The sequence below is a fragment of the Hypanus sabinus genome, chromosome 23 (assembly GCF_030144855.1).
Source record: "Hypanus sabinus isolate sHypSab1 chromosome 23, sHypSab1.hap1, whole genome shotgun sequence".
NCBI classification, from domain to species: Eukaryota; Metazoa; Chordata; class Chondrichthyes; order Myliobatiformes; family Dasyatidae; genus Hypanus; species Hypanus sabinus.
This window is the reverse complement of record NC_082728.1, coordinates 26,011,955-26,038,075: the sequence shown is the minus strand read 5'-3', so window position 1 is coordinate 26,038,075 and position 26,121 is coordinate 26,011,955. Positions and strand designations below refer to the sequence as shown.

The 26,121-nt window shown below is 41.8% G+C and overlaps 1 protein-coding gene across 2 annotated transcripts in view; it reads right to left on the bottom strand.

Moving 5' to 3' along the window:
- ttyh2 (tweety family member 2) overlaps nt 1-26,121 on the bottom strand; it is a 119,157-nt gene that overhangs the window by 59,661 nt on the left and 33,375 nt on the right. For both annotated transcript variants that reach the window (XM_059948562.1, XM_059948561.1), the window contains exon 3: nt 8,972-9,083. In XM_059948562.1, coding sequence (XP_059804545.1) covers nt 8,972-9,083 — 112 coding nt within the window. The remainder of the gene's footprint in view (nt 1-8,971; nt 9,084-26,121) is intronic.

The window sequence follows — 26,121 nt, the reverse complement described above, 5'->3', positions numbered from 1 at the left end:
TCAATGGATTTGCACATCAAACCCCTTTTACAAAATGAACAATATTTAAAGTGGCTTTTATGAGTCAACTACAACACTGAAGACCAACAAAGAATCATAAAATAAATTATGGTATATCTAATATACCAAATACTGTAGTTGGTAGCCGTAGGGAGGTTCTGCGGGTTAAGAAAAAAATAAATCAAATCCTTAAAAAGAGCTAACATAGGATTGTAAAATGTAGAATCCTTGTGGTTAGAGTTAAAAAACTGCAAAGTTAAAAAGACCCTGATAGGAGTTACATACAGAACCTCAAACAGTAGCCAAGTCGTGGGCTACTAATTACAACTGGGGATGGAAAATACGTGTAAAAGGGGAAATGTTACGATACTCATGGGGGATTTCAATATGCAGGTAGACTGGGAAAAATCACATTAGTGCTGGATCCCAAGAGATTAAATCTGTAGAATACCTATGAGATGGCTTTTTAAAGTAGCTTGTAGTTGAGCCCACTATGGGAAAGACAATTCTGGATTGGATATTGTGCGTTGAACTAGATTTGATTAAGGAGCTAAAGGTGAAGGATCTCTTCGGAGACAGGGATCATAATGTGATAGAATTCACACCGCAGTTTGTGAGGGGGAAGAGAAAGTCAGATGTATCAGTATTACAATGGAGTAAAGGGAATTCTAAAGACATGGGAGGAGCTTGCCAAAGTTGATTAGAAGGGGGCACCAGAAGGGATCACAGCAGGACATCAATGGCTGGAGTTTCTGGGGCAATTGGGAAGACACAAAATACATCCCAAAGAAGAAGGTTTCTAAAGGGAGGATAATCCAACTGTGGCTGACAAAGGATGTAAAAGGTGGCATATAATATAATTAACGGGTAGTTAGAGAACTGGGAATCTTTTAAAAACCAACAGAAGGCAACTAAAAAGCCTCAAGGAGAGGAAAAATGAAATATGAAGATAAGCATGCCAATAATATAAAATAGGATAACAGAAGTTTTTTCAGATAAATACTAAGGAGTAAAAGAGAGGCAAGAGTGGATATCGGACCGCTGGAAAATTATGCTGGAGAGACAGGATTGGGAGCAAAGAAATGTCGGACAAACACAAGTATTTTGTGTCCGTATTCATTGTTAAAGACACTAATGGTATGCCAGAAATTTGAGATGGGGGCAGGCATGAGTGCATTTGCTGTTACTTAGGAAATGATGCTTGGGAAACTGTAAGGTCTGAAGATAGATAAATTAATCACTTGGACCAAATGGATTACACCCAGGGTTCTGAAAGAGGTAGCTAAAGAGATTGCGGAGGCATTAGTAATGACCTTTCATGAATCACTAGATTCCGCGAAACTGAAAATTGCAAATGTCCCTTCATTCTTTCAGAAGGGAGGGAAGCAGAAGAGAGGAAATTATGGGCCAATTAGACTGACCTCACTGGTTGGGAAGGTGCTGGATTCCATTATTAAGGATCAGGTTTCAGGGTACCTGGAGGCACGTGATAAAATTGGCCAAAGCCGGCATGATTTCCTGACAAATCTGTTGGAATTCTTTGAGGAAATAGCAGACAGGATAGACAAAGGAGAGTCAGTGGATGTTGTTTACTCAGATTTTCACAAGGCCTTTGAAAAGATACTGCACATGAGGCTACTTAAAATTAAAGCTCTTGGCATTGGTATTACAGGAAAGAAATTATCACGAATAGAAGATTGGCTGACTGGCAGGAATCAAAGAGTAGGAATAAAGCGGGCCTTTTCAGGCTGGCAGTCAGCGACTTGTGATTTTCCACAGGAGTCTGTATTGGGACTGCTTCTTATATGTCAATGATTTGAATGACAGAATTGAGAACTTTGCACCCAAGTCTGTCGATGATATAAAGATTTAGTGTTGAGGAAAGAGGGAATCTGCAGAAGGACTACAACATATTGGGAGAATGTCAAAGAAGTGGCAGATGAAATAGAGCGTAGGGAAGTGTATGATCATGCACATTGGTAAAAGGAATAAAGGCATAGACTATTTTCTAAATGAGGAGAAAATTCAAAAATCAGAGGTGCGAAGTAACTGGGAGTCCTCATTCAGGATTCCCTCGAGGTTTACTTGCAAGTTGAGCCAGTGGTAAAGAAGGCAAACACAATGTCAGCATTCATTTGGAGAACGTAAGAGCAAGGACGTAATACTGAGGCTTTATGAGGCATTGGTCTGACTGCACTTGGAGTATTATGAGCAGTGTTGGGGCCCTTATCTAAGAAAAGGTGTGCTGGCATTGGGGAGGGTTGAAGTTCATGAGAATAATTCTGGGATGAAAGGCTGAATGTATGAGGAGTGTTTGATGGCTGTGGGCCTGTACTTGCTGGAGTTTAGAAGAATGGGGGGGGGGGGATATGGAGGAATCCCATTGAAACCTCCCAAATATCAAAAGGCCTAGATAAAGAGGACGTGGAGAGGATGTCACAGCCTCAGAATACAGCAATTTCCATTTGGAACAGAGATGGGGAGGGATTTCTTCAGCCAGAGAGTAGTGATTCTGTGGAATTCCCTGCCGTAGGCGGCTGTGGAGGCCAAATCACTGAGTATATTTAAAGTAGAGTTTGATAGGTTCCTGATTAGTCAGGGTAACAAAGATTACAGGGAGAAGGCAGGCGAATGGAGTTTGAAAGGGTAATAAATCAGCCACGATAGAATGGTGGATCAGACTCAATGGGCCGAATGGCCTGGAGCTACTCCTATATCTTGTGGTCTTATAGTACACACTGCATTTCACATAATCACTGATGGGAGTTTGACATATCAGACTGAGGGATTTAGCCAGATTATAGATTTGCAATTCAATGAAGTACAATGCACGAAGTACATTTTTGCTTCAAGCAGCTGTAACTGGGTTAAGCACGTTGCACACGCGCATATCCAGTTTCAGTGCGATTGAATGAAGGGCGCTGCACAAATTCAATGCTAAGTGTCTTTTGCAAGGAAACAACAAAAGCAAAGAGAGGAAAGCTGTGGAATAAGGAGGTCATAATGCTCTGGAGAGGTTTTAAACTTCAGTGAACGTAGCATGTCAAAGCCAGCACAATTTGACCCAATGCCATTTACTGCTTCCATGCGATCCATCATCTCATGGGCATTGTCACATGATAACCCTATATCCTAAATGTCTTGGTTAATACGGGTTTCACATCTTTTTTTTTAAACGTCCATGTTGATACAAAACCTGGTCAGCACAAGCCCATTCAAAGGACGCAGGCTTGCCATGATGTTGAAAGTTGGCCTCCAAGTTAGTCTCTTCTACAAATAAGAGTGCTGAAAAGTCACAGAACAACAGGGTTATGGTCACAGTAGTTCAGGGTGAAGGGATTTGTGGGCAGGGATATTAAAGTGAATGCATAGACTGCGTTATCTTAACCACTTGTCCAAACAAATGTTTAAAAGCATACTGGTAAATATTGGTTACTGATTATTCAACCAAGTTTAACTTTTTTTAAATAACAGCTTTTATTTTCTGTCTATTCACTTGACATAAGCGTTATCAGCAGCTTTTTTTTTCAAAAATGGACACATCTTGGAGATGATCAATTTAATCAACATTTTACAAAGACTGTGGATTGGATATTGGGCAATAAAGATTAGTGCAAAATTAACATGGGGTGCTCTGCACTAAAATTCAAATTTGAATCTCAGCTAAATCAGGGAAGTAAATCAGATAGTGCTCATTAGCCTCCAGCATTACCTGTTTTCATAACGTTCTGCCTGTACTTCTGAATGTTTATACTCCACAACTCACACGTTCAGTCAAGCTCATAATGCCCAGGTATGCAAAACGCAATCAACCACTATGAACACAAGAGATTCGACAGATGTTAGAAATTCAGAAAACGATGGAGGAGCTCAGCAGGTCAAGCTGCATCAATAGAAAGAAAAAAACTGGCGACATTCGGGCCGTGACCCTTCAGCACAAATTATCACCACAAACAATGAAGAGGCGAGAGAACTTGAGGGATGAAGATGGAGTGAGCTATTTGGAGAGGAAAGGGCGAGGCAGAGGAATACCGATACCCGTACAACTGGCCCGGGTGCAAGGTTGTATTGCTCTGGATGCCTAGCTGAACTGGAGAACTTGAGAGTGGCTTTGGGTTGGCAAAATCTGGGAACAGAGTGAATGCTGGGCGGTATATTCTAAGCCTGGAACCTTTTGCTGCAGCGGTGCCTGGGTCCCAGTGTGAAGCTGTTTGGACAAAGTAAATGAAATACCGGAGAGACGGTGTCGGATTGGAGGCAATAACCGATTTCGCTCGCTCTCCCGTTATGTTCACTCCTCTCTCTCTCTCTATGATGTTGGGGCTATGAAGACTGTCCCTGGCTGCTGTGCTCCTCACCCACTAATAGGATAGACAGATACCGAGGCTTGGGCCTAAGATGGGCTGCTCCAGGGTTTGGATCCGAGGACTCATTTTGTTTTGGAATGCTGCTGCTTACTTCCATTGTCTGCATGATCGTGTTTTCCCCCTTTCTCTGAACATTGGGTGTTGGTCTTTCTTTTTTTTTTAATTGGGTTCTTTTGGGTTTCTTGCTTTGTGGCTGCCTATAAGCAAACAAATCTCAAAGTTGTACAATTTATACATTCCTTGAAAATAAGTGTACTTCGAAATCAGTCCTGCTGATGGGTCAGCCCAAAAATCGCCTGTTTATTCTTTTCCATAGATTCTGCCTGACTTGCTGAGTTCCTCCAGCATTTTGTACATTGTAATCAATGCCCAATCTCAATCAACAAAATAATGGAAGGTGCTCTCAAATGTACTGTCAAGTTGCACCAATCGAAAGCCATGCATGATTTTGCTGTAATTAGGCCTTGCCAGACCCACTCGTCTTCAGTTGACTAAACAACTGAATTCCAAAGGTGAAGCAACAAGGAATTCCCTTAACATGGATGCACCACTTGACAGACTGTGACATCAAGGAATTGGAATCAACATGAGTCAAGGGAAATGTTTTGAGCAGCTGGAGTCACATTACACACAAAGGAAGTTGTTAATGGTTACTGGAGGTCAATCGTCTCAGTGTAAGGCCATTATTGCCGAGGTTCCCCAGAGCATTCCTCCAAAACAAGCTAGCTTCAGCTCCTTCGTCAATCAATGGTCCTTCTTACATAAAATTAGAAGAGGGGACATTCACTAATGATTACTCATTGCCCTTTTACGGACAAGCTATAAATGGTTCCCTTGACAGGGAAGCTTACATCCCTTAAGATTTTTGTACGCACACAAGAACACTAAACGTAGAGTTGTGCTGTGTTGAAGTGAGATATTCGTGTGGGGGGAGGGGGAGAGAAGAAACGAGTACAGAAGTTGAATGAATGGTCCCGTTCTGCCTCTCCATGGCAGATGAGCAAAGAAAGAGACAAGAATCGTTTATTCAATAATTAACTGGTGCCTTTTTCCATTTGACAAACCAATTCAAAAAACAGCTTTAAGATAAAATGGGAGGCAGTTACTAATGTTGTTCATTTTACATTACATTTGAAAGCTTAAAAAGAGCTCACCATTAAAAGTTAGTGATCTAGATTTTTGTAACGTACATCCAACCGTCCCTTGTCCACACTTAAGTAGCACAGTGACTGAATGTTGGGATATCTTGGAAAGGTGGGTCTTCACTGCTAGACATCACAGAAATCCAAGGACAGAGCAAATGGCACCAAATAATGGAAAGTATAGGATTTTAGTGTTGGACCCTCCACATGTAAAAGTGCTCTGGTGTTGCCAATCTCCAAATAGGAATTGGAACTGTTAAAATTTATGAAAAAAACTACTGGAAGTTACCATTAAAATACTTGATATTATATGTAAAAGAATCACAAACAAGAGAAAATCTGCAGAGGCTGGAAATCAGATTTAGAATCAGGTTTTTCATCACCGGCATGTGTTATGAAATTTGTTGACTTAGCAGCAGTAGTTCAATGTTATACATGACAATATAGAATGAAAAATAAGTAAATAAGCAAATCGATTACAGTAAATGTATATTGAATAGATTAAAAATAGTGCAAAAACAGAAATCATGTATTAAAAATAAAGTGAGGTAGTATTCCTGGATTCAATGTCCATTTAGGAATCATATAACAGAGGGGAAGAAGCTGATCCTGAATTGCTGAGTCTGTGGCTTCAGGCTTCTGTACCTCCTTCCTGAAGGTAACAATGAGAGGAGGGCATGTCCTGGGTGATTGGCGTCTTTAATATTAGACCACACCTTTCTGAGGCACCACTCCTTAAAGATGTCTTGAAAACTATGGAGACTAGTACCCAAGATGGAGCTGACTAATTTTACAACTTTTTGTAGCTTCTTTAGGTCCTGTGTAGTAGTCATCCCATTCCAGACAGTGATGCAGCCTGTCAGAATGCTCTCCTCCATACATCTATAGAAGTTCTGAGTGTTTTTGTTAAAAAAGCAGATCTCTTCAAACTCCTAATGAAATATGGCCGTTTTCTTGCCTTCTTTCTAGCTACATCGATATGTTGGGACCAGGTTAGATCGTCGGAGATCTTGACACCCAGGAACTTGAAATTGCTCACTCTCTCCACTTCTGATCCCTCTATGAGGATTGGTACGTGTTCCCTCGTCTTATCCTTCTTGAAGTTCACAATCAGTTCTTTTGTCTTACTGACATTGAGTGCAAGGTTGTCGCTAGGCACCACTCAACCAACTGGTATATCTTGCTCCCGTACGCCCTCTCGTCTCCATCTAATGATACAATGATTGCATCAGCAAATTTATCAATGGTATTTGAGCTATACCTAGCCAAACAGACATGGGTGTAGAGGAAGTAGGGCTCTGGGCTATGTGCACATCCCTGAGGTGCACCAGTGTTGATCGTCAGCAAGGAGGACATATTATTATAAATCCACACAGACTGTGGTCTTCCAGTTAGGAAGTCACAGATCCAATTGCAGATTGTGGTACAGAGGCCCAGGTTTTGTAGCTTATCATTCAGAACTGTGAGAGTAATGGTGTTAAGCGTTGAGCTATAATCAACGATCACTATCCTGACATACGTGTTTACATTTTTCAGGTGATCTGAGGACACGTGAAGAGCCACAGAGATTGTGCCTGCGGTAGACCTATTATGCCAATAGGTAAATCACAGTGGGTCAGGTTCTTATTCAGGCAGGAGTTTATTACAGTCATGACCAACCTCTCAAAGCATTTCATTGTGGTAAATGTGAGTGCTTGAGCCAAAGCAGTAAGGCAGCTCACTGAAGGCAACTCTTCTTAGGCACTGGTATAATTGTTGCCTTTTTGAAGCAGGTGAGAACTTCTGACTATAGAGGTTGAAAATGTCCTTGAAAGCCTGCTAGCTGGTTGGCACAAGTTTCCAAAGACTGACCAAATATTCCACCGTAGCCTGCCACCTTGTGAGGTTTCACCCTCCTGAAAAAACAGCCAAACAGGGCTCCGAGACAGTGATCACAGGATCACCAGGTGCAGCAGGGATCGTCACAGCTGTAGTTGTGTTCTCCCTTTCAAAGCGAGCATAGAAGGTATTGAGCTCCTCTTGTAGAGAAGCATCTTTACCATTCATGTTATTAGGTTTCGCTTTGTAGGAAGTATTGCCCTGCAAACTCTGGCAGAGTTTACGTGCTTCCAATGTCTCCTCAAACCTCGCTCAGATTTGTTTCTTCATTCTTGAAATAGCCCTCCACAAGTCATAGCTGGTTTTCTTGTACGGACCTGGGTCATCAGACTTAAACGCCACAGATCTAGCCCTAAGCAGACGACAAACCTCCTGGTTCATTCACAGCTTTTGGTTTGGGAACATACAGCAAGTTTTCACAGGCACACACTCATCCACACAGGTTTTAATGAAGTCCGTTACAACTGTGGCATACTCATCCAGATTCAAAGATGAATCCCTGAATACAGTCCAGTCCACTGATTTAAAGCAGTCCTGTAAACACTCTTGAGCTTCTCTTGTCCGTACCTTCTTGGTTCCCACTACTGGTGCTGCAGTCTTCAGACTCTGCCTATACTCAGGGAGCAGGAGTACAGCCAGGTGATCAGACTTTCTGAAGTGAGGGTGTGGAAGGCGTTCTTGAAGGTGGTGTAACAGTGGTCCAGTGTGTTGTTTCCTCTCGTACAAGTGATTTGTTGATGATAATTCTTAGGCTGGCCTGGTTAAAATCCCCCAAAATGATGGCGAAGGTTTCAGGGTGTGCTGTTTTATGCATGTTGATCACATTGCTCAGATCATCTAGAGCCTGTTTTCCTGAGGTGAAGAGTACACCATTACCAAAATAACAGAAATCTCCCGCGGCAGGTAAAATGGACGGTACTTAATTGCGATATATTCCAGCTTTGGAGAGCAGAACTGGGACAGCACTGATACAACTGTGCACCAAGAGGAGTTGATCGTGAGGCATACTCCTCCACCTCTGCTTTTGAGAGGCAAAAGAGAAATACACAAGGGTCTTGCCTTGAAACATCAACTGTTTACTCATTTCCATAGATGCTGCCTGGCCTGCTGAGTTCCCCCAGCATTTTGTGTGTATTATATGTAGAGGCCTTATTTTGATAATGGACACATTATTATACAAATATCAACAATGAAGATTTTGCAATGTATGTGTGGTGATTGGTAAGTTCATGGCCTAAGGTAGGAGATGAGTTATTAACTTCAAACTTTCTGCATAATCACAAAGAGATGACCTGCATGTGTATGTAACGAGAGCTGTATAACTCATCTCCTTCTACCTTAGGCCATGAACTTATCAATCACCCATCTGTGGACACTTTCTGGAGATCCAAGATCCGTATGCTCCACGACCGCTGGACTAGGTGTGTAAATGTAGGAGGGGACTATGTTGAAATATAAATGTGCCAGGTTTTCTAAAATTGACTCCTTCTACCTAAGGGCACAAACATATCAATCGCCCCTCATAGATGCGCCAAGAAATACAATTAAAAATATTCCAGAAGGTGTAAAAACTAGTCACCTTACCAAGCCATCTATTCCAGCAAGTGTGTGGTTTGCATTGTAGATGGAGGTGGTCAGCTGGTAGACACCATCATTGGTTTCACTGTTTCCATAGAAGCCAATCCCAATGGCAGCACTGTTGAAGAAAAATAAAACCCTTTGAAACAAAGCAATACTACAATCTAAAACTGCCAACTTTCTGTGCGACTACAAAATGAACGTATATTTTTAACAAATAAATGTTACTGAAAAAATTCACTGTGGGTACAATAGGGTCTTTTAAGAGACTCTTAGAAAGGTACATGGAGCTTAGAAAAATAGAGGGCTATGCAGTAGGGTAACTCTAGGCAGTTTCTTGAGTAGGTTACATGGTCAGTACAACATTCTGGACCAAAGGACAGGGAATGATTTCTATGTTCTAAGATCAAAGCAAACACTTTCTGTTGACCTATAATTACTTGAGGAATATTTCACCAAAATGGGTTAGAATATTCTCATGCATTTCTTGCTACTTCCCAGTTTTTCAGCCCACTATAAAGATTGGAAGAAAGGGTATTGCTTCAACCTCACTAACAAAAGTTGGCAGATTTAAGAAATTTGATTCTTTTAGCCCTATTTGACTTCAAAGAACCCAAAGCATTTTTCTGTTACATATAAGGTACATGACTTATTTCTAGGAACAGTGTCTCAATGAGGCCCAGCACTTTTAGCAGCATTCACAGATGAGCTCCCGTTTCATGGAAGTGCACTGAACAACTGAGCGAATCCACCAGAACACTGGCTACGTCAGAGCAGAATGCCAGTGGGAGTTAACCTTACATGGGTGCACTGGAACACACTGACAACTGCTCATCCAACATCACTTACCCCACGTGGTGGCCGATGACAGTCATACTAGCAAGCATCAGTCGTGTTACTGACACAGCTGAATACATTTTGAAGTAATGGTGCAACTTTTATAATATGTGTATGCACTGCTGCAAAAGAATTGTTCTGCTACTTTAACAAACTCATATTTTCCATCCTTGCTCTGCATCCACTCTGTGCTAGGAAAGATTTAAAGAATATTCAGAAAGATGGCTGTACTTAAGCAAATCTGAAAATTCTTCTTGGGATTTTCAGGTTTGCTTAAGGGTGGCCGTCTTTCTGAATATTCTCTAAAGCTTTGGATTTCTCAAAAGGGTTACTCCAAATTGAATACTTACATGTGCTTCCACCACCAGGCAGAATTATAAAAATCAGTTTTATTCTTCTCATATCCATCCCGAACGTTTTCAATCCTTATTTCAGAAATAGTCCTGTCATCATTCTTGTAACAGTGCAACTAATCAGGAAAGATCCTGCTGACTTGAAGTTCATTTAAGGAGGGAATATGGATGCCAATAATTTCGAGAACCATAGTTGTCAACTTTCTACCATTACTGAAAACTTCCAACATTCTTCCCATCTGTGTTGCAACTTTCTGCAGTTCAGCATACCCCAATCAAGAGGCCAGCCCCACACTCTTCCAACCATCTGCATGGACTCACTTGTCACTTCTGCTAGACAATATTTTTTTCCAAAATCGTTTCTACTCCCTTTCAACTATGGCTATTCTCAACTTAATTCCACTTTGTGCAATGATGGAAGGGTCTAATCCATTGTATTCAAAACTCAGCATTCCCTGCAGGAAAAAACCTTTTCTTTGGGCATGTAGTTATACATAAATTACCAGGTCTGTTTAACTCTCAGTCATCTGTAACTTTGCAACATTTCTTGAAAATCTTAGAATCACAGCGTTTTGCAAAAAGTTTTTTGAAAAGGCAGTTCATAAACCAAAACCAATTGTTTGCTTATACAGTTTAAGTATTTGACTGAGGTCGATATAAATTAAGATTAGATTTGATTCTTTGGAACCTTGGAACAGCTGCACAGCAAAGATGCATACATCCGGATCCTCTATCAAACACAGCTCAGCACTTAATTACATAATCCCCTTAAAACTAACCAGTAATCTCCAAGTCCGGGGCCTCAATACCCCCTTGTGCAATTGGATCGTGGATTTCCTCACTTGCAGACCCTAGTGAGTTCAGATTGGCAAAAACATCTCCTCCACAATCTCCATCAGCACAGGTGCACCGCAGGGCTGTGTGCTTCGCCCCCTGCTCTACTTGCTTTACACCTATGACTGTGTGGCTCAGTACAGCTCCAGTACCATATTCAAGTTTGCTGATGACACCACTGTTGTGGGGCTTATCAAAGGTGATGAATCAGCATACTGGTGGGAGATTGAAAATTTAGCTGAGTGGTGTCTTAGCAAAAACCTCTCACTCAATGTCAACAAGACCAAGGAGACTTCAGGGGAGGGAATCCAGAGCTCTAAGAGAAAATCCTCATTGGAGGATCAGAAGTGAAGAGGGTCTGTAATTTTAAATTCCTGGCTGTTACTTACCAGTCCTGGACCCATCGTATAAATGTAATGGCAAAGAAAACACAACTTCTACTTCATGCAGAGATACAGCATTACATCAAAAACTTTGACAAGCTTCTATAGATGTGAGGTGGAAAGTGTATTGACTGGTTGCATTATGGGAATACCAATGCCTCTGAGTGGAAAATCCTACAAAAGGTAGTGGATTCAGCCCAGTACATCCGGTAAAGCCCTCCCAACCATTGAGCACATCTACATGAAACGTTGTCAATGGAAAGCAGCATCCATCATTAAAGACCCTCACTACCCAGGCCATAGTCTTCGCTCCCTGCTGCCAGCAGGTAGCAGGTACAAGTGCCCAGGGCTCACACCACTAGGTTCAAGAACAGTTACTACCCCTCAACAATCAGACTTTTGAACAAAGAGCACAACTACACTCATCTATTGAGATGTTCCCAAAACAAATGATCTCATTTCAAGGACTCTTTATTTTGTTATGTATTTCATCCTCTTGTTATTTATTACTAATTATTTATATTTGCATTGGCACAGTTTGTTGTTTTCTATGCTCTATTTCATTATTCTTTGATCCTTGTTTATAGATACTATTCTACATATTTGCTGAGTATGCACACAGAGTATGCTCTCAGGGTTATATGTGGTGACATACTCTGATAAAAAGTTTACTTTGTACCTTGAACTTTAATTGACAATACTACAATAACAGTCTTACACATTTAAGGAGGTATATTTGTGGTTGATGATGCAATCAATTTGTGCAAGTGAACTCATTGGCTCGTCTAATTCTCAAAGGATACAGACAGAGGGAAAAGGGGGAAGGCATTACTGGAAGTTTGAGAAATCCGAGTTCATGCCATCAGCTTGGAGGCTACCCAAATGGAATACAAGGTGTTGTTCCTCCAACCCAAGTGCAGCCCCATCATAACAGTGGAGGAGATCGTGGATGGACCTGCCAGAATGGGAATGGGAAGTGGAATTCAAACGGGTGGCCACTGGGAGATCCCATTTGTTCTGATGGGCTGAGCATAGGTGCTCGGCGAAGTGGTTTCCCAATCTACGTCGGGTCCCATTTGAATTCCACTTCGCATTCCCATTCTGGGGTGAGGATTTCAGCTGCAAAGGAGTTGAAGCAGGGGAGGCATAGAGCAAGTTTGTGGAGAAGGAAGTAGGTGATATTACTGATGACATAGAGATTTCCAATTCAAATGGTCTCACGGACAACATCAGGGTTGCAGATAATCTGGTTCCATTTCGGAGAGCTGCGGATGGAAAGATAGTCAGTGGTATAGGAATACAGCTCACGGCAAAGACTGGTGGTAATCGTCTTGAACTTCCTATGGTTTAATTGGAGAAATTTGCTGCTCGCCCAATGTTTGATGAAAGGAGAGTAGTTTGAGGATTTAGATATAACATATTGGCAGGATGAGGTGACTTCATTTAAGTGAAGATATCCTACTTGTCAAAGTTGATATACAGTACAGCTGCTTAATATTTCAGGTTGCAATATACATTAAATCTCCAATAACCCAGCATGGGTGAATGGATTTTCCAGACAACTGAATGTTCCTCTGTAACATATACAAAATGCTGGAGGAACTCAGAGGATGTTCCTCTTTTTCGTTGAACACTCACCTTTAATTGTTTTAATTCACTTGCCTTCTCTTGCTACACTGTGGTAGAATAAGCTTTTCAGTGAACCTAGTAGTTTAAAAGGGGGAGCATTTTTTTGGGGGGAAATGAGCAACCTGAAGTCATGGTACATATTGGTACCAACGACATTGGTAGGAACTGGGAGATGGTCCTGAAGAGAGAATACAGGGAGTTAAGCAGAAAGCTGAAAAGAAGGACCTCCAGTGTAGTATTTACTGCCTGCACCATGTGCCCGACAGGGTAAGACTAGGATGATTAGGCAAATGAATGACTGGCTGAGAGATTGGTGCAGGAGGCAGCATTTCAGATTTCTGGATCATTGGGATCTCTTCCAGGCAAGGTTTAATTTGTACAAAAGGGACCGGTTACACCTGAACTTTGGGGGGCGGGGGGCGGGGAACCAATATCCTTGTGGACAGGTTTGCTAGAGCTGTTGGAGAGAGTTTAAACTAATCTGGCAGGGGAATGGTAACCGGAGTGATAGGGTTAAAGACGGGGCAGTTGGTATTCAAGTACGTATACACAGTATATAGTGAGACTGTGAGGAAGGAGAGGCAAATGATAGGGCAAAATTTCAGTCAGTGGGATGAAGTGAAGTGTAACATGGAGGCAAAATCAAAAAGAGTGATGAATTCCGACTAAAAGCATTATATCTGATTGAACTTAGTATATGGAATAAGGTAGATGATCTTGTAGCAGAGTTAGGATTGGCAGGTATGATTTTGTGGGCATCACTGAGTCATGGCTGAAAGAAGATCAAAGTCGGGAGCTCAACATCCAAGGTTACACATGGTATCAAAAAGACAGGCGGGTAGGCAGAGGAGGTGAAGTGGCTCTGTTAGTAAAAAATGAAATCAAATCCTTCAACAGAGGTGGCACAAGATTGGAAGATGTAGAGTTCCTGTGGTTAGAGCGAAGAAACTGTAAGGGTAAAGAGACCCTAATGGAAGATATATACAGGCCTCCGAACTTTTCAGGCTGTCTGGGGTCAGTGTCAGGACCACTTCTTTTCCTGTTGTATGTCAATGATCTGTTGAAAGAATTAATGGCTTTGTGGTCAAGTTTTCAGATGATATGAAGATAGGTGGAGGGAATACACGAGCAAGGATGTGATGCTGAGGCTTTATAAGGCACTGGTGAGGCCTCACCTTGAGTACTGTGAATAGTTTTGGGCCCCTCATCTTAGAAAAGATGTGCTGGCATTGGAGAGGGTCCACAAGGATGATTCCAGGAATGAAAGGTTTATCTTACGAGGAACGTTTGATGGCTCTGGGTCTGTATTCACTGGAATTCATAAGGATATGATGGGATCTCATTGAAACCTTTCAAATGTTGAAAGATCTAAACAGAGTAGATGTGGAAAGGATGCTTCCCATGGTGGGAGAGTCTAGGACAAGAGGGCACAGCCTCAGGATCAAGGGACGCCATTTCAAAAAAGAGATGCAGAGAAATTTCTTGAGCCAAAGGGTGGTGAATTTGTGGAATTTGTTGCCACATGCAGCTGTGGAGGCCAGCTCGTGGGGTGTATTGAAGGCAGAGAGTGATAGGTTTTGATTGGACATGGTGTCAATGGTTACGGGGAGAAGGCCAGGAACTGGGGTTGAGGAAGAGATTAAAAAAAAGGATCAGCCATGATTGAATGGCAGAGCAGACTCAATGGGCCAGATGGCCTAATTTTGCTCCTATATCTTATGGACAGATAGTATTGAGGAAGCAAGGAGTCTACAGAACGACTTAGTTGGGTTGGGAGATTGGGCAATGAAGTTGCAGATGGAACATAGGGTAGGGAAGTGTATGACCATGCACTTTAGTAGGAAGAATAATGGCGAAAGCTATTTTCTATATGGAGAGAAAATTCAAAAATCAGAAGGTGCAAAAGGATTTGGGAGACCTAGTGTAGGATTCTTCAAAGGTTAGCTTGCAGATTGAGCCAGTGGTAAGGAAGGCAAATGCAAAGTTAGCATTCATTTTGAGAGAACTAGAATATAAAAGCAAAGAGGTGATGCTGGGGCTTTATAAGGCATTGGTCAAACCACATTTGGAGTGTTGTGAGCAGTTTTGGGCCCCCTATTTAAGGAAGGATATGCTGATATTGGAGGAGGTTCATGAGTATGCTTCTGGGAATGAAACAGTTAACAAAGAGCACTTAATGGCTCTGGGCCCATACTCGTTGGAGTTTAGAAGAATGAGGACAAACCTCAATAAAATCTATCAAATATTAAAAAGCCTAGATAGAGTGGATATGGAGAGGATGTTTCCCATAGTGGGCATCTAGGTCCAGAGGGCACAGCCTCAGAATAGAGTGACGTCAATTTAGAACAGGGATGAGGATGAATATATTTAGACAGAGAGTAGTGAATCGGTGGAATTCATTGCCATGGATGGCTGTGAAGGCCAAGCATTGAGTATATTTTAAAAAAGAGGTTGATAGGGTCTTAATCAGTGAGGGCATCAAGAGATACTGGGGAAGGCAGGGAAATGGAGTTGAAAGGGATAATATAACAGCCATGATAGAATGGTGGGCCAAACTAAATGGGCTGAATGGCCTAAAACTTCTCTTATATCTTATAGTCTTTAATGGATGTGCAGGTAATGAGGCCCCAGAGAATTCTAAAGGAGCATGGGTAACAGACCCTGGTGTGTCAGGTCCTAAAACATGAGGATTTGCAAAGAAAAGAATATTTTGCGTGAGTTTTACCGTATAAAGATCTGATCGGGAAAACACACAAATAGGGCAATTTTCCTCACCAGCCAGTAATTACAGTGCTGAGAAAACTGCCATAATAAATCTATCGAGATAATTTCTGACATAGTTCAGAAATGGATTTCAACAACATTTTCAGTGTAAAGCCAGGTGCAAGAAATGCATATGAATGATGCAGCAATAACTCGAAGCATTTGGTAGGAAGGATTGCCTGTATTTTGTCAGTGTGGTTAAAATTAAAGATAGTTTTAACACAAAAGGAGAAATGCAACTAAATATTATAGCTCTGAATTCCTTTAACAAAATACTTTTTATACGGTTTGTTAATCTCAAGAACTGAAAGTCCTCAGATATTTTGAACTTTAAATATTGTTTCTATATGTTACCTCAAGCTGAACTTCTGAATGACTCTCAGTGAAGTCGGAACAGAACATTTCAATGCTGCGAAGGAGAATGATACTATTATGTATTTTTATATTTTGACCGTACAGTTTGCTGTCAAGCTTCCTTCTTTGTGTCTCTGTCCCTCGTGTATGTCATTCACAGCCACCTGACTTCCCAGTACCACAAACAGCAACCGACGACGAGGTGACAAGTTCTCATTTGATATTTATTGTTTTATTCCCTTTGGCAAAAAAAAATGTCTGTGTGCAATGCTGTCGGTGTACTCCTGTGTCAGGTGGATAAGCAAATAATCAGCCACAGGAAGCGTGGTGAACGAAGAATCCGAGAGGAGAGAATGAGAATGGGATGGTTAAATAAAACAAATGAGAGAGGGAAAGAGAAAGGCTTAATCTTCTGGAAAGTGATTGTGTTTGAAAATGACAACAACGTTTGGAAGATTGGGGCCATATGACGAAATGACAAAGCAATGGAGTTCATATGGAAAGATTTGAATATTTTGCACTGACAAATCAAATTTCAAATGATAGTCATGTTCCAACTTTTCTGACTGTGATGGATGCAAAAACATTTATCACACAGTCTAGTGCAACCTGCTAAGCCCGGCGATAAGCCCTATAAAATACATAGTTAAAGTCTTAAAAGACCACCAGCTATTTTGCAGAGGTTTAGATTTCATAAAAGAGATCAAGAAGGTGGTGAGTCTATTTCACAGTCTGTGATGGTGCTAAAGCAGCTGAATGAAGATTGTGATTTTCTGCAGTCACTGAATGACATGTTACGTGATAGACTTGTATCGCATAGTGAGGCAATTCATAAACGCTTGCCAACAAAAGACAGATTAACATTATAGAAGGCAATTGAGATTAGTACATCTAAAGAGATGGTAGCTAATCAAAAACAGCCATTCAGCACATCTTCCCAAATTCATTAAGTTTCGACTGACTTTAAGAATAAGACACCTATTGACAGTTAAAGTTCCCATAGTGGCAAATCTGGGCATTCAACAAAAGAATGCTGGTAAAGGATTTAGATTGCCAAAGCTTGGCAAAAATGACATATTGAATATGTCTATAGAAGTAAAAAGACACTTGTCAACCAGAAACAAGGTAATAAAGAAAAATAACTTTTGGAAAAGCAAAAAGAAGCACGTTTTCAAGATGGAGGATACAGGAGATGCACTGAGTGGCTCTCTGTGGTTGAAGGAGCTTTGCATGTTTTATCTGTTTCAGGACACAAGAATGGATTTTAGTTGAACTGACGGCTAGATGGGACCACAGTAAGGATGCAGGTGGACATGGGTGCTGCAGTATCGCTGGTGTCAGAGACAGGTTTCAAGGAAAAACTGCAGCATCTCAGCCCAGAAGAGGCAAGCAAGGTTTTAAAGACTTACACTGGTGAGGTTGTTCCAGGGAGGGGACTATTTTATGATACAGTGGAGATCAGCAGAGAAAGAAACTTCCATTGTACATTGTTAAAGGTAGTTATCCAGTGTTTCTGGTCTGATCGTGGTTGGAACAGCTCAAACTCAACTGACATGAAGTGCACTTGATTGGTGAGAGCACTAGTCTACAAGAGGTATTGAGGAAACATGCAGAAGTATTCAACTGAGAACTGGGCAATAAGAAAGGAATCTCTGTTAAAATGGCTGTTAAGCCGGACACAACACCCAAATGCCTGAGGGTAAGATCTGTTACATACACCCTCAAACCAAAGGTAGAGGCCAACTTGGAAAGACTGGACCAAAGTTACTGGAACCAGTGTGTGGAAGTAAATGGACAACTCCAGTGGTTCCTGTCCTAAAAAGGAAAGGGTCTTTAAGGTTTTTTTTGGAGACTTCAGTTTTAACAGCTGAACAATACCCTCCTCCCCTCATTGATTGCCTTTTTGCAGGATTAGCTGGTGGACAAATATTTCATAACACTGATTTGTGCAAGGCACACTTGCAGATGCATGTGAAGCCAGAGACACAGGAACTGTTGAAAATAGTGGCTCACAAGGATATGTTCAGTTACCAAAAGCTTCTATTTGGCATCACCTCAGCCCGCACACTTTTCCAGCAAGCAACGGACCAGATTCTGGGTGAGCTGACAGAGGTTCAATGCTATTTGAATTACCTAATCTTACTGGGAAAAATGAGGGCTAGCATCGACAAACCCTGGATGCTACTTGAGAAAGACTCAAGGAAATTTGGCAAAGGGTCCTGAAGGACAAATCTGAGTTCTTTTGATCTTTGATTAAATACTTGGGCCTTGAGATCAACAACTCAGGGCTTCACAAGACAAATGTGAAGACAATCATGGAGGCTCTATCACACCAGAATGCAAGTTAAGATCTTTCTTAGGACTACTAACAGACTACGCCAAGTTTGTTCCTAACCTAGCTAGCATGCTGAAGTCCCTTCATGAGCATATAAACAAATCAGTGAACTTTAAAAAGGAGCTTTTTAAAAAGGCCAAAACCGCTTTGTCATCATCTAAAGCACTCACACACTTCAACACGTTATTGTCCATACTATTGGCCTGTAATGCATCAGCCTCGGGCCATCAGGTGAAGTGTGTCCAATTGCCTTCACATCAGGGACATTAAGCAAGGCAGAAAGCCTCTGCCCATATTGAGCAGGAAGCACTCGCAATTATCTTTGGAGTTAAGAAATTCCATCAGTTTCTCTTTGATGATTTACACTCCTGGCAGATCATTGCTTCTTGACATTGATCTTTGGTTCCTTGGCTGTTAATCACATGCAAGGTTGGGCTCTGTTACTATCTGCACATCAGTAGCACAGGAGGTCTGAATACCATTCAAATGCTGCTCGACTACCCAGACTTCCCCTTAGCTGTTGCAGCTCCAGAACAATCTGTGAAAGTGGTCTTTTACTTCAAGCACCTACAGTTCCAACAGCAGCAGCACAAGTCCAGAAGCAAACAGGTACTGACCTTGTTCTATCTGAAGTGATGGGCATGATAACTCACAAATAGAACAGAGCCAACCACAGAATTGAAACCCCTTACCTGACTCAATGGAAGGAGCTCACAGTCCAAGCAGGATGTTTAGTATGGGGCTACTGTGTTGTCATTCCTCCATCATTAAGAAAACTTGACTGAGCTACACGCAGGGCGTAGTGTGCATGAAAATAAAATCACAACCATTACTTCTGATGGCCAGGACTGGATGTAAGCATTGAAGAGAAGGCCAAAGCATGCCCACATTGTCAGCAATTGAAAAATGTTCCTCAGCTTGCTCCCTTCCATCCCTGGAAGTGGCCTGAAGAACCATGGCAGGGAATTTATGTAGGTTTTGCAGAACCTGCAGAAGGCCACATTCTTGGTTGTAGTGGAGGCACAGAGCAAACAGACCGATGTTGTCATCGTGAAGAGCATTCTGAAAAGTGCATTGAGGAGCTGCGTTCCATCTTTAGCCACTTTGGGATTTAAAAGCTTGTAACTGACAATGACCCACAACTCCTGTCTGAAGAGCTCAAGGCATTTATGGAAGCAAACAATACGCAGCACATCAAGTTAGCACCACATCATCCAGTCACTAATGGCCTTGATGAACGATTCATTCAACGAAACAAGCCTGCAAGACTTCAGTGGGATGTGGAACCTTCAACCAGTGTCTTTGCACTTTCTTGCTGACATACCACAACACATCTCATGCACCACCAAAGACTGCCTCAGCCACTATGCTGATGAAAAAGACAGCTGCGCCCCCAGTTTGACCTGCTTAGACCCCCAAACACAAAACCGGTTGTGCTAAATGAACAGAAGAGCCAAGCAGAGAGACATACCAAAGTGAAGTACAGAAGTTCCACAGCAGGAGAGAGAGGACTTATCTGGAGCTACACCTCTGGAACAAAGTGGAAACCTGTCATGGTGGTGGCACCAACTGATCTTGTGTGTACACAGAGAAAACCAGTAACCACAACATCTGGAGAAGGCATGTTGACTGGCTATTGCCTGGCTGTTGCCAATTTCTGAGTCTACTGAAAGCCAACACAAATTGAACAATCCAGATCCAGTGGTAGAAATGAGACAGGATTCCGAAACGATAACTGCAGAATCTCCTTTAAGATCAAATGACAAGCCAGTCATCCCCCATCATCTGTGCTTTCTGAGGTGCCCCTACTGTCAATGCAGTACCCAAGCCAAGATCTTTAAATTTGGTGATGATACAACCATTGCTGGCAGAATCTCAGATGGAGATGAGAGGACGTACAGGAGCGAGATGTACCAGCTCGTTGAGTGTGGTCGCAACAACAAGCTTGCACTAAATGGTAGCAAGACCAAAGGGCCGATTGTGGGCTTCAGGAAGGTTAAGTCAAGGGAACACGAACCAGTCCTCATAGAGGAACCAGAAGTGGAGAGAGTGAGCAATTTCAAGTTCCTGGGTATCAATACCTCCGAGCAACTTACCCAGATGTAGCTATAAAGGCAATACAGCAACTATATTTCATCAGGAGTTTGAGGAAATTTGGTCTGACACACAAAACACTCGAAAACTTCTACAGATGTACTGTGGAGAGCATTCTGACAGGCTGCATCACTGTGGTATGAGGTGTGGGGGGTTACTGCACAGGATCAAAAGCCAGAGAGAGTTGTAAAATTAGTCAGCTCCATCATAGGTACTGGCTTCCATAGTATCCAAGACAACTTCAAGGAGTGGTGTCTCAGAAAGGCAGCATCCATTATTAAGGACCCCCATCACCTAGAACATGCCCTCTTCTCACTGTTACCATCAGGAAAGAGGTACAGAAGCCTGAAGGCACACGCTCAGTAATTCAAGAACAGCTTCTTACAATCTGCCACCCAACCATGAACACTACCTCACCTTTCTAAAGAAATATTATTTTTGTTTTTGCACTATTTTTAATTTAACTATTTAATATACATATATATTCACTGTAACTTATTTATTTTTCTACTTTATCATGTATTGCATTGTAACGCTGCTGCTAAGTTAACAGATTTCAGGACATATGCCGGTGATATTAATCCTGATTCTGAAGATCTACACATACACCACCAAAAGATAAAACAACTTTGGCATTATCCCCAGGTTGCCTCACCGTCACAAATGGATTGAGTCTCTAGTTTAGTGAATAACCCTTAGCACAGGGGGCAGAACGGTCCCCGGGGTTATGCCTGAGGCAGTCTACCCTCTTTCCCTCGTTTAGAAGAAAAGTATTTTGTTGTTGGTTGAATTTGATAATTACTCCATTGAATGTTAATAGTTGAGGAGCTGGTCTGTGAATGGGAAGGGGAGGAATCTTTAAAATAAGGGGGGAGGGATACATTATGTAGTCTTGTACATTTTGATCATTGCGGGTTGCTGTCAAGCTTCCCCATGTGTTACATACTAAACAGAATGTGAGGGGGCAACCTGGGTAGATGACTTACAGGCAAAATAAACAGCTGCTTAAACAGTGAGTACAGATCAGTAGATAGGTCGTCTCCAGAGATGGAGACAGAAAGATCAAGAAAGGGGAGGGAGGTGTCAGAAATGGACCAGGAAATTTTGAGGGCGGGGTGAAAGTTGGAGGCAAAGTTAATGAAGTCGACGAGCTCAGCATGCGTGCAGGAGGCAGCGCCAATGCAGTCGTAGATGTAGCGAAGGAAAAGAGAGGGATGGATACCGGTATAGACTTGGAACATGGACTGTTCCACAAAGCCAACAAAAAGGCAGGCATAACTGGGACCCGTACGGGTGCCCATGGCTACACCCTTGGTTTGGAGGAAGTGGGAGGAGCCAAAGGAGAAATTGTTGAGAGTAAGAACTAATTCCGCTTGATGGAGGAGAGTGGTGGTAGAGGGGAATTGGTTAGGTCTGGAATCCAAAAAAAAGCGAAGAGCTTTGAGACCATCTCGGTGGGGGATGGAGGTATATAGGGACTGGACATCCATGGTGAAAATAAGACGGTGGGGGCCAGGGAACTTAAAATCATTGAAAAAATTCAAAGCAAGAGAAGTGTCATGAACAGGTGGGAAGAGATTGAACAAGGGGTGATAAAACAGTTCAGTGGGGCAGGAGCAAGCTGAGACAATAGGTCTACCTGGACAGGCAGGTTTGTGGATCTTGGGTAGGAGGTAGAAATGGGAAGTGCGGGATGTGGGAACTATGAGGTTGGCGGCAGTGGAGATCCCCAGAGCTGATAAGGTTGGTGATGGTATAGGAGACAGTGGCCTGGTGCTCCTTAGTGGGGCCATGATCAAGGGGTAAATAAGAGGAGGTATCAGCGAGTTGTTGCTGTGCCTTGGCCAGGTAGAGGTCAGTACGCCAGACAACAACAGCTCCCCCCTTATCAGCAGGTTTCACATCATCCAGTCACTGTTTTACATATTTAATTGTTTGCCTGATCTGCATCTCCCTCTGGTGCTTCCCCCCCCCCCTTTCTTTCTTCTGAGGCCTCCCGTCCCATGATCCTTTCCCTTCTCCAGCTCTGTATCACTTTCGCCAATCACCTTTCCAGCTCTTAGCTTCATCCCACCCCCTCCGGTCTTCTCCTATCATTTCGCATTTCCCCCTCCCCCCACTACTTTCAAATCTCTTACTATCTTTCCTTTCGGTTAGTCCTGACGAAGGGTCTCGGCCCAAAACGTCAACAGCGCTTCTCCCTATAGATGCTGCCTGGCCTGCTGTGTTCCACCAGCATTTGTGTGTGTTGTTGTTTGAATTTCCAGCATCTGCAGATTTCCTCGTGCGTAGCTGCATGTTTGTTCCTCATCTCTCGAGTGTGTGTTATTTACGGTCACCTGGCTTCCCAGTACCACAGACACAGCAAATACTTTGTCATATTATTAAACTACAAGGTGTTTGATAGAGTAGCGATTGCAACCTAATTACTTTCTTGGATCCATCCCGCATTCACAGGAGCACTCACAAAAGGGATGATAATGTTAAGTAGGTAGCACTATTAGAATAGTTTCAACATTTTCAAGATAATGTTATGGCCTCTTATTCCCCATGTAATTTAAAGTTATGCAGAATAAAAAGTAAGTAATCTTTCAAATCAAGCAACATTGTATGCTTTCATTTCCAAGTGCAATATTTAAGGACATAACAGTGTGTCAGCTGAACGCAGTAAAGCTAAGTAACACCACAGTAAAATTTCAATTTATTCCAAATTTCTACAGCATTTACAATTATGTTTGGTGTCATACAAAAAAAAAACAAATTTCATCCATGAATGCTCTTTGAAAATCAGAAGGAGCACTATTTTTAAAACAAAGATTTGAATTACTGATTATACCACTCTTTCTCTCAGCACTCAATGTCCTCAGCAACCTCTAAACCACTCCCCAACTGTCCATCCCCACTGTGATCAAAGTTCGAAACAAAATTAATATCATAATTTGCGATCTGCCTAACAACTGGCATCCTCACTCTATGCTATCCTGACTGCCCCAGCAAGTGGCCAAGCATGCCCCCTTTTCACCAACTGCATAATACATATCTTATCTGATCAACCCTCACCCTTCATCACCCTCACCTGTTCCTTAACCTGTCCTCATTCCTGTCATCTGCTCCTGGATGCAATAGTCTTCATCCATCCAACAACTGTTGCTGATCATCCACTCCAATCCATTACATGGCATCCAGCTACATACAACCTTGCCCTTCCACAAGCAAACCTCATCACAATCTCCACTCACTGCAGTTGTAGAGATCATAATACCTTGGGCTTCATACGCAGTAGAATATTCTGTTAACAGGAGATGGTGATACAGTGGTCAACTGACTGTACTGATAATGGAGAGGTTTGGATCCATTAGCATAAAAGGCTTCAAAAATGGTAAGGATTAAATCCAAAACCTTCTCACTATGAAAGTAAGAACAACTGAAGAAAACTTCAAGAGTTTTCAGTAAGGATAATTAGAATTTAATTCTCAGCAGAAAATAAACTTAATTAATTTTATATTGGAGCTAAAACCTATGCTGTGCAATATAGAGATTAATTACTCGTACTCCAAATGGATAAACAGATTAGGAAAGACTGGAAAAATGGTTCATTATGAACAAAATTTTGTTGCAGCCACTGTATCAAATCAAATGAAAGGCAAACTAATTATGCTAGTCACAAGATAGGTTTAGTTGTACATCATAACAGAATAATCATAAGAATTCCAAATTACATGAAGATTCAATTTATTAATATTCTGTACAGAGTCGGATATTATTATTAACACAGATTTTTTTTTCAGTAAGAGTTTGGAGATGATGTACTTTTTGTTCACGAGTAAGTAGTAGTAGTCAACCATTTAATTTAATTTAAAGCAAAATGACAAGGCACTACAGAAAATCTCGTGCTCATTAAATATTTACTTCCAACTAATCTACAGACTAAAATTATACTTTTAGGCAGGGGAATCACGTTGGACGGTGCTAAACCTGAAAGTTCAGCATCTAAAATGCAACATTGTGTCACAATATGCAAATAAAGAAGCCATCAGATGCTGTCCAACTTTTAATTAGTTTACAGGTAGGGCAAGATTTATAGATACTTTCATCTCAGCATCCCAGATTCGGGGAGCCTACCTCTAATTAATTATCCATGTTTCGAAGTAAATATCTGACATGGTCAAATGATATTTAGGTGCAACGCCTCACAGATTATCCTGCCTGGCAATACAAAGTGAAATTATATGAAATTCAGGGGACTGACAGGATCCTGTGAATTATGTCTCCACCAAACACTGATTGAAGTCAAGAGAGAAGGAATTAATAATCATCTCTCAAATCACCTGAAGTATTTTTCAATGCAGCCCAAACATTTGACCTTCCATGAGGCATTGTGGAACTCACAACACAAGCAACGGTAATGTTAGGCTTCAAATCATAAGTGTACTCGGAAATAAACAGAAAACTATAGTTGCTTTAGTAAGTGTTGAAGAATAGATAGATATAAATTTGTGATGAGATTTACCTGACTGAAAAAGCAAAATTGTGGTTCATTTAAATTCCAAGAATCTACTTGCAATTGTTTTTAATGAACTCCAGGGCCCTCCAGAATAAATCATTGCAAAGCTCCATTTTCCTGAGCTTAGAAGAATGAGACCTCCTCTGATTCTTCTAAACTTCCAAGAATACAGTTGCATTAACTCAGTTCCTCCTCACATGGCAAACACACCATCCCTGGAACCTGTCTAGTGAACCTTTGTTGTACTCCTTCAATGGCAAGTGTCACGCAGGTGAGAAACTGCTAGAAAATTTAGCAGTCTAATGAACAAGGAGGCCATTAAAAGAGAGAGAGGACTCTGACTTGGTTTTGATAACACTTATAATTGTAACCTTGAGAGAGAGAGAGAGAGTACGGCGCCAGCTGAGTCACGAGCTGGGAAGTCGCCATGGTAACAGCTCAGAGTGGTTGAGCTAACGGACGGTTGGAATTCCGGATGGAATATAAAAAATTGAGGCTGTTGGTCTGATAACGGCAGAGGAGACATGGCATGGGAGAAGTGCGGAAGCGACCCAAGAAACCACTGGTGGAGTTTAAGACCACCACGAGGGTGGAGGCCACGGACCAATGAACTTCGACCCGTGATTACCAGTGTGGGTAAGAGCTTGCCTGTGGGGGTCTGCTGGTGGTGAATCCATGCCATGGGTTAGTAAACCATTCCCTGGAAGGGGCTCTGTCTGTGTGGGGTCCACATGAAGTGACTCAAAAGACTTCAGAAGCAAGAACAACTAAAGCTGCCAACGTAAACATTAACTCAATTAACTCTCTCTCTCTCCATCAATTCAACTCGACGCAACACAAAGTGAACTGAACTGCTTAAACTTAACTGACACCATAAGACTGAGATCTACCTCTGGGACTATCATCTTTGTATCCACACACACACATTTACGGGGAGAGGTATATATATAGAATAGTTTATAACCTGTATTGTATTATCCGGTTTTAATGATATTAATTCATAGTAGTAATAAAAATAGTCTTAATTTACAGTAAACCAGACTCCAGGTGTGTTCCATTTCTGCTGGTCC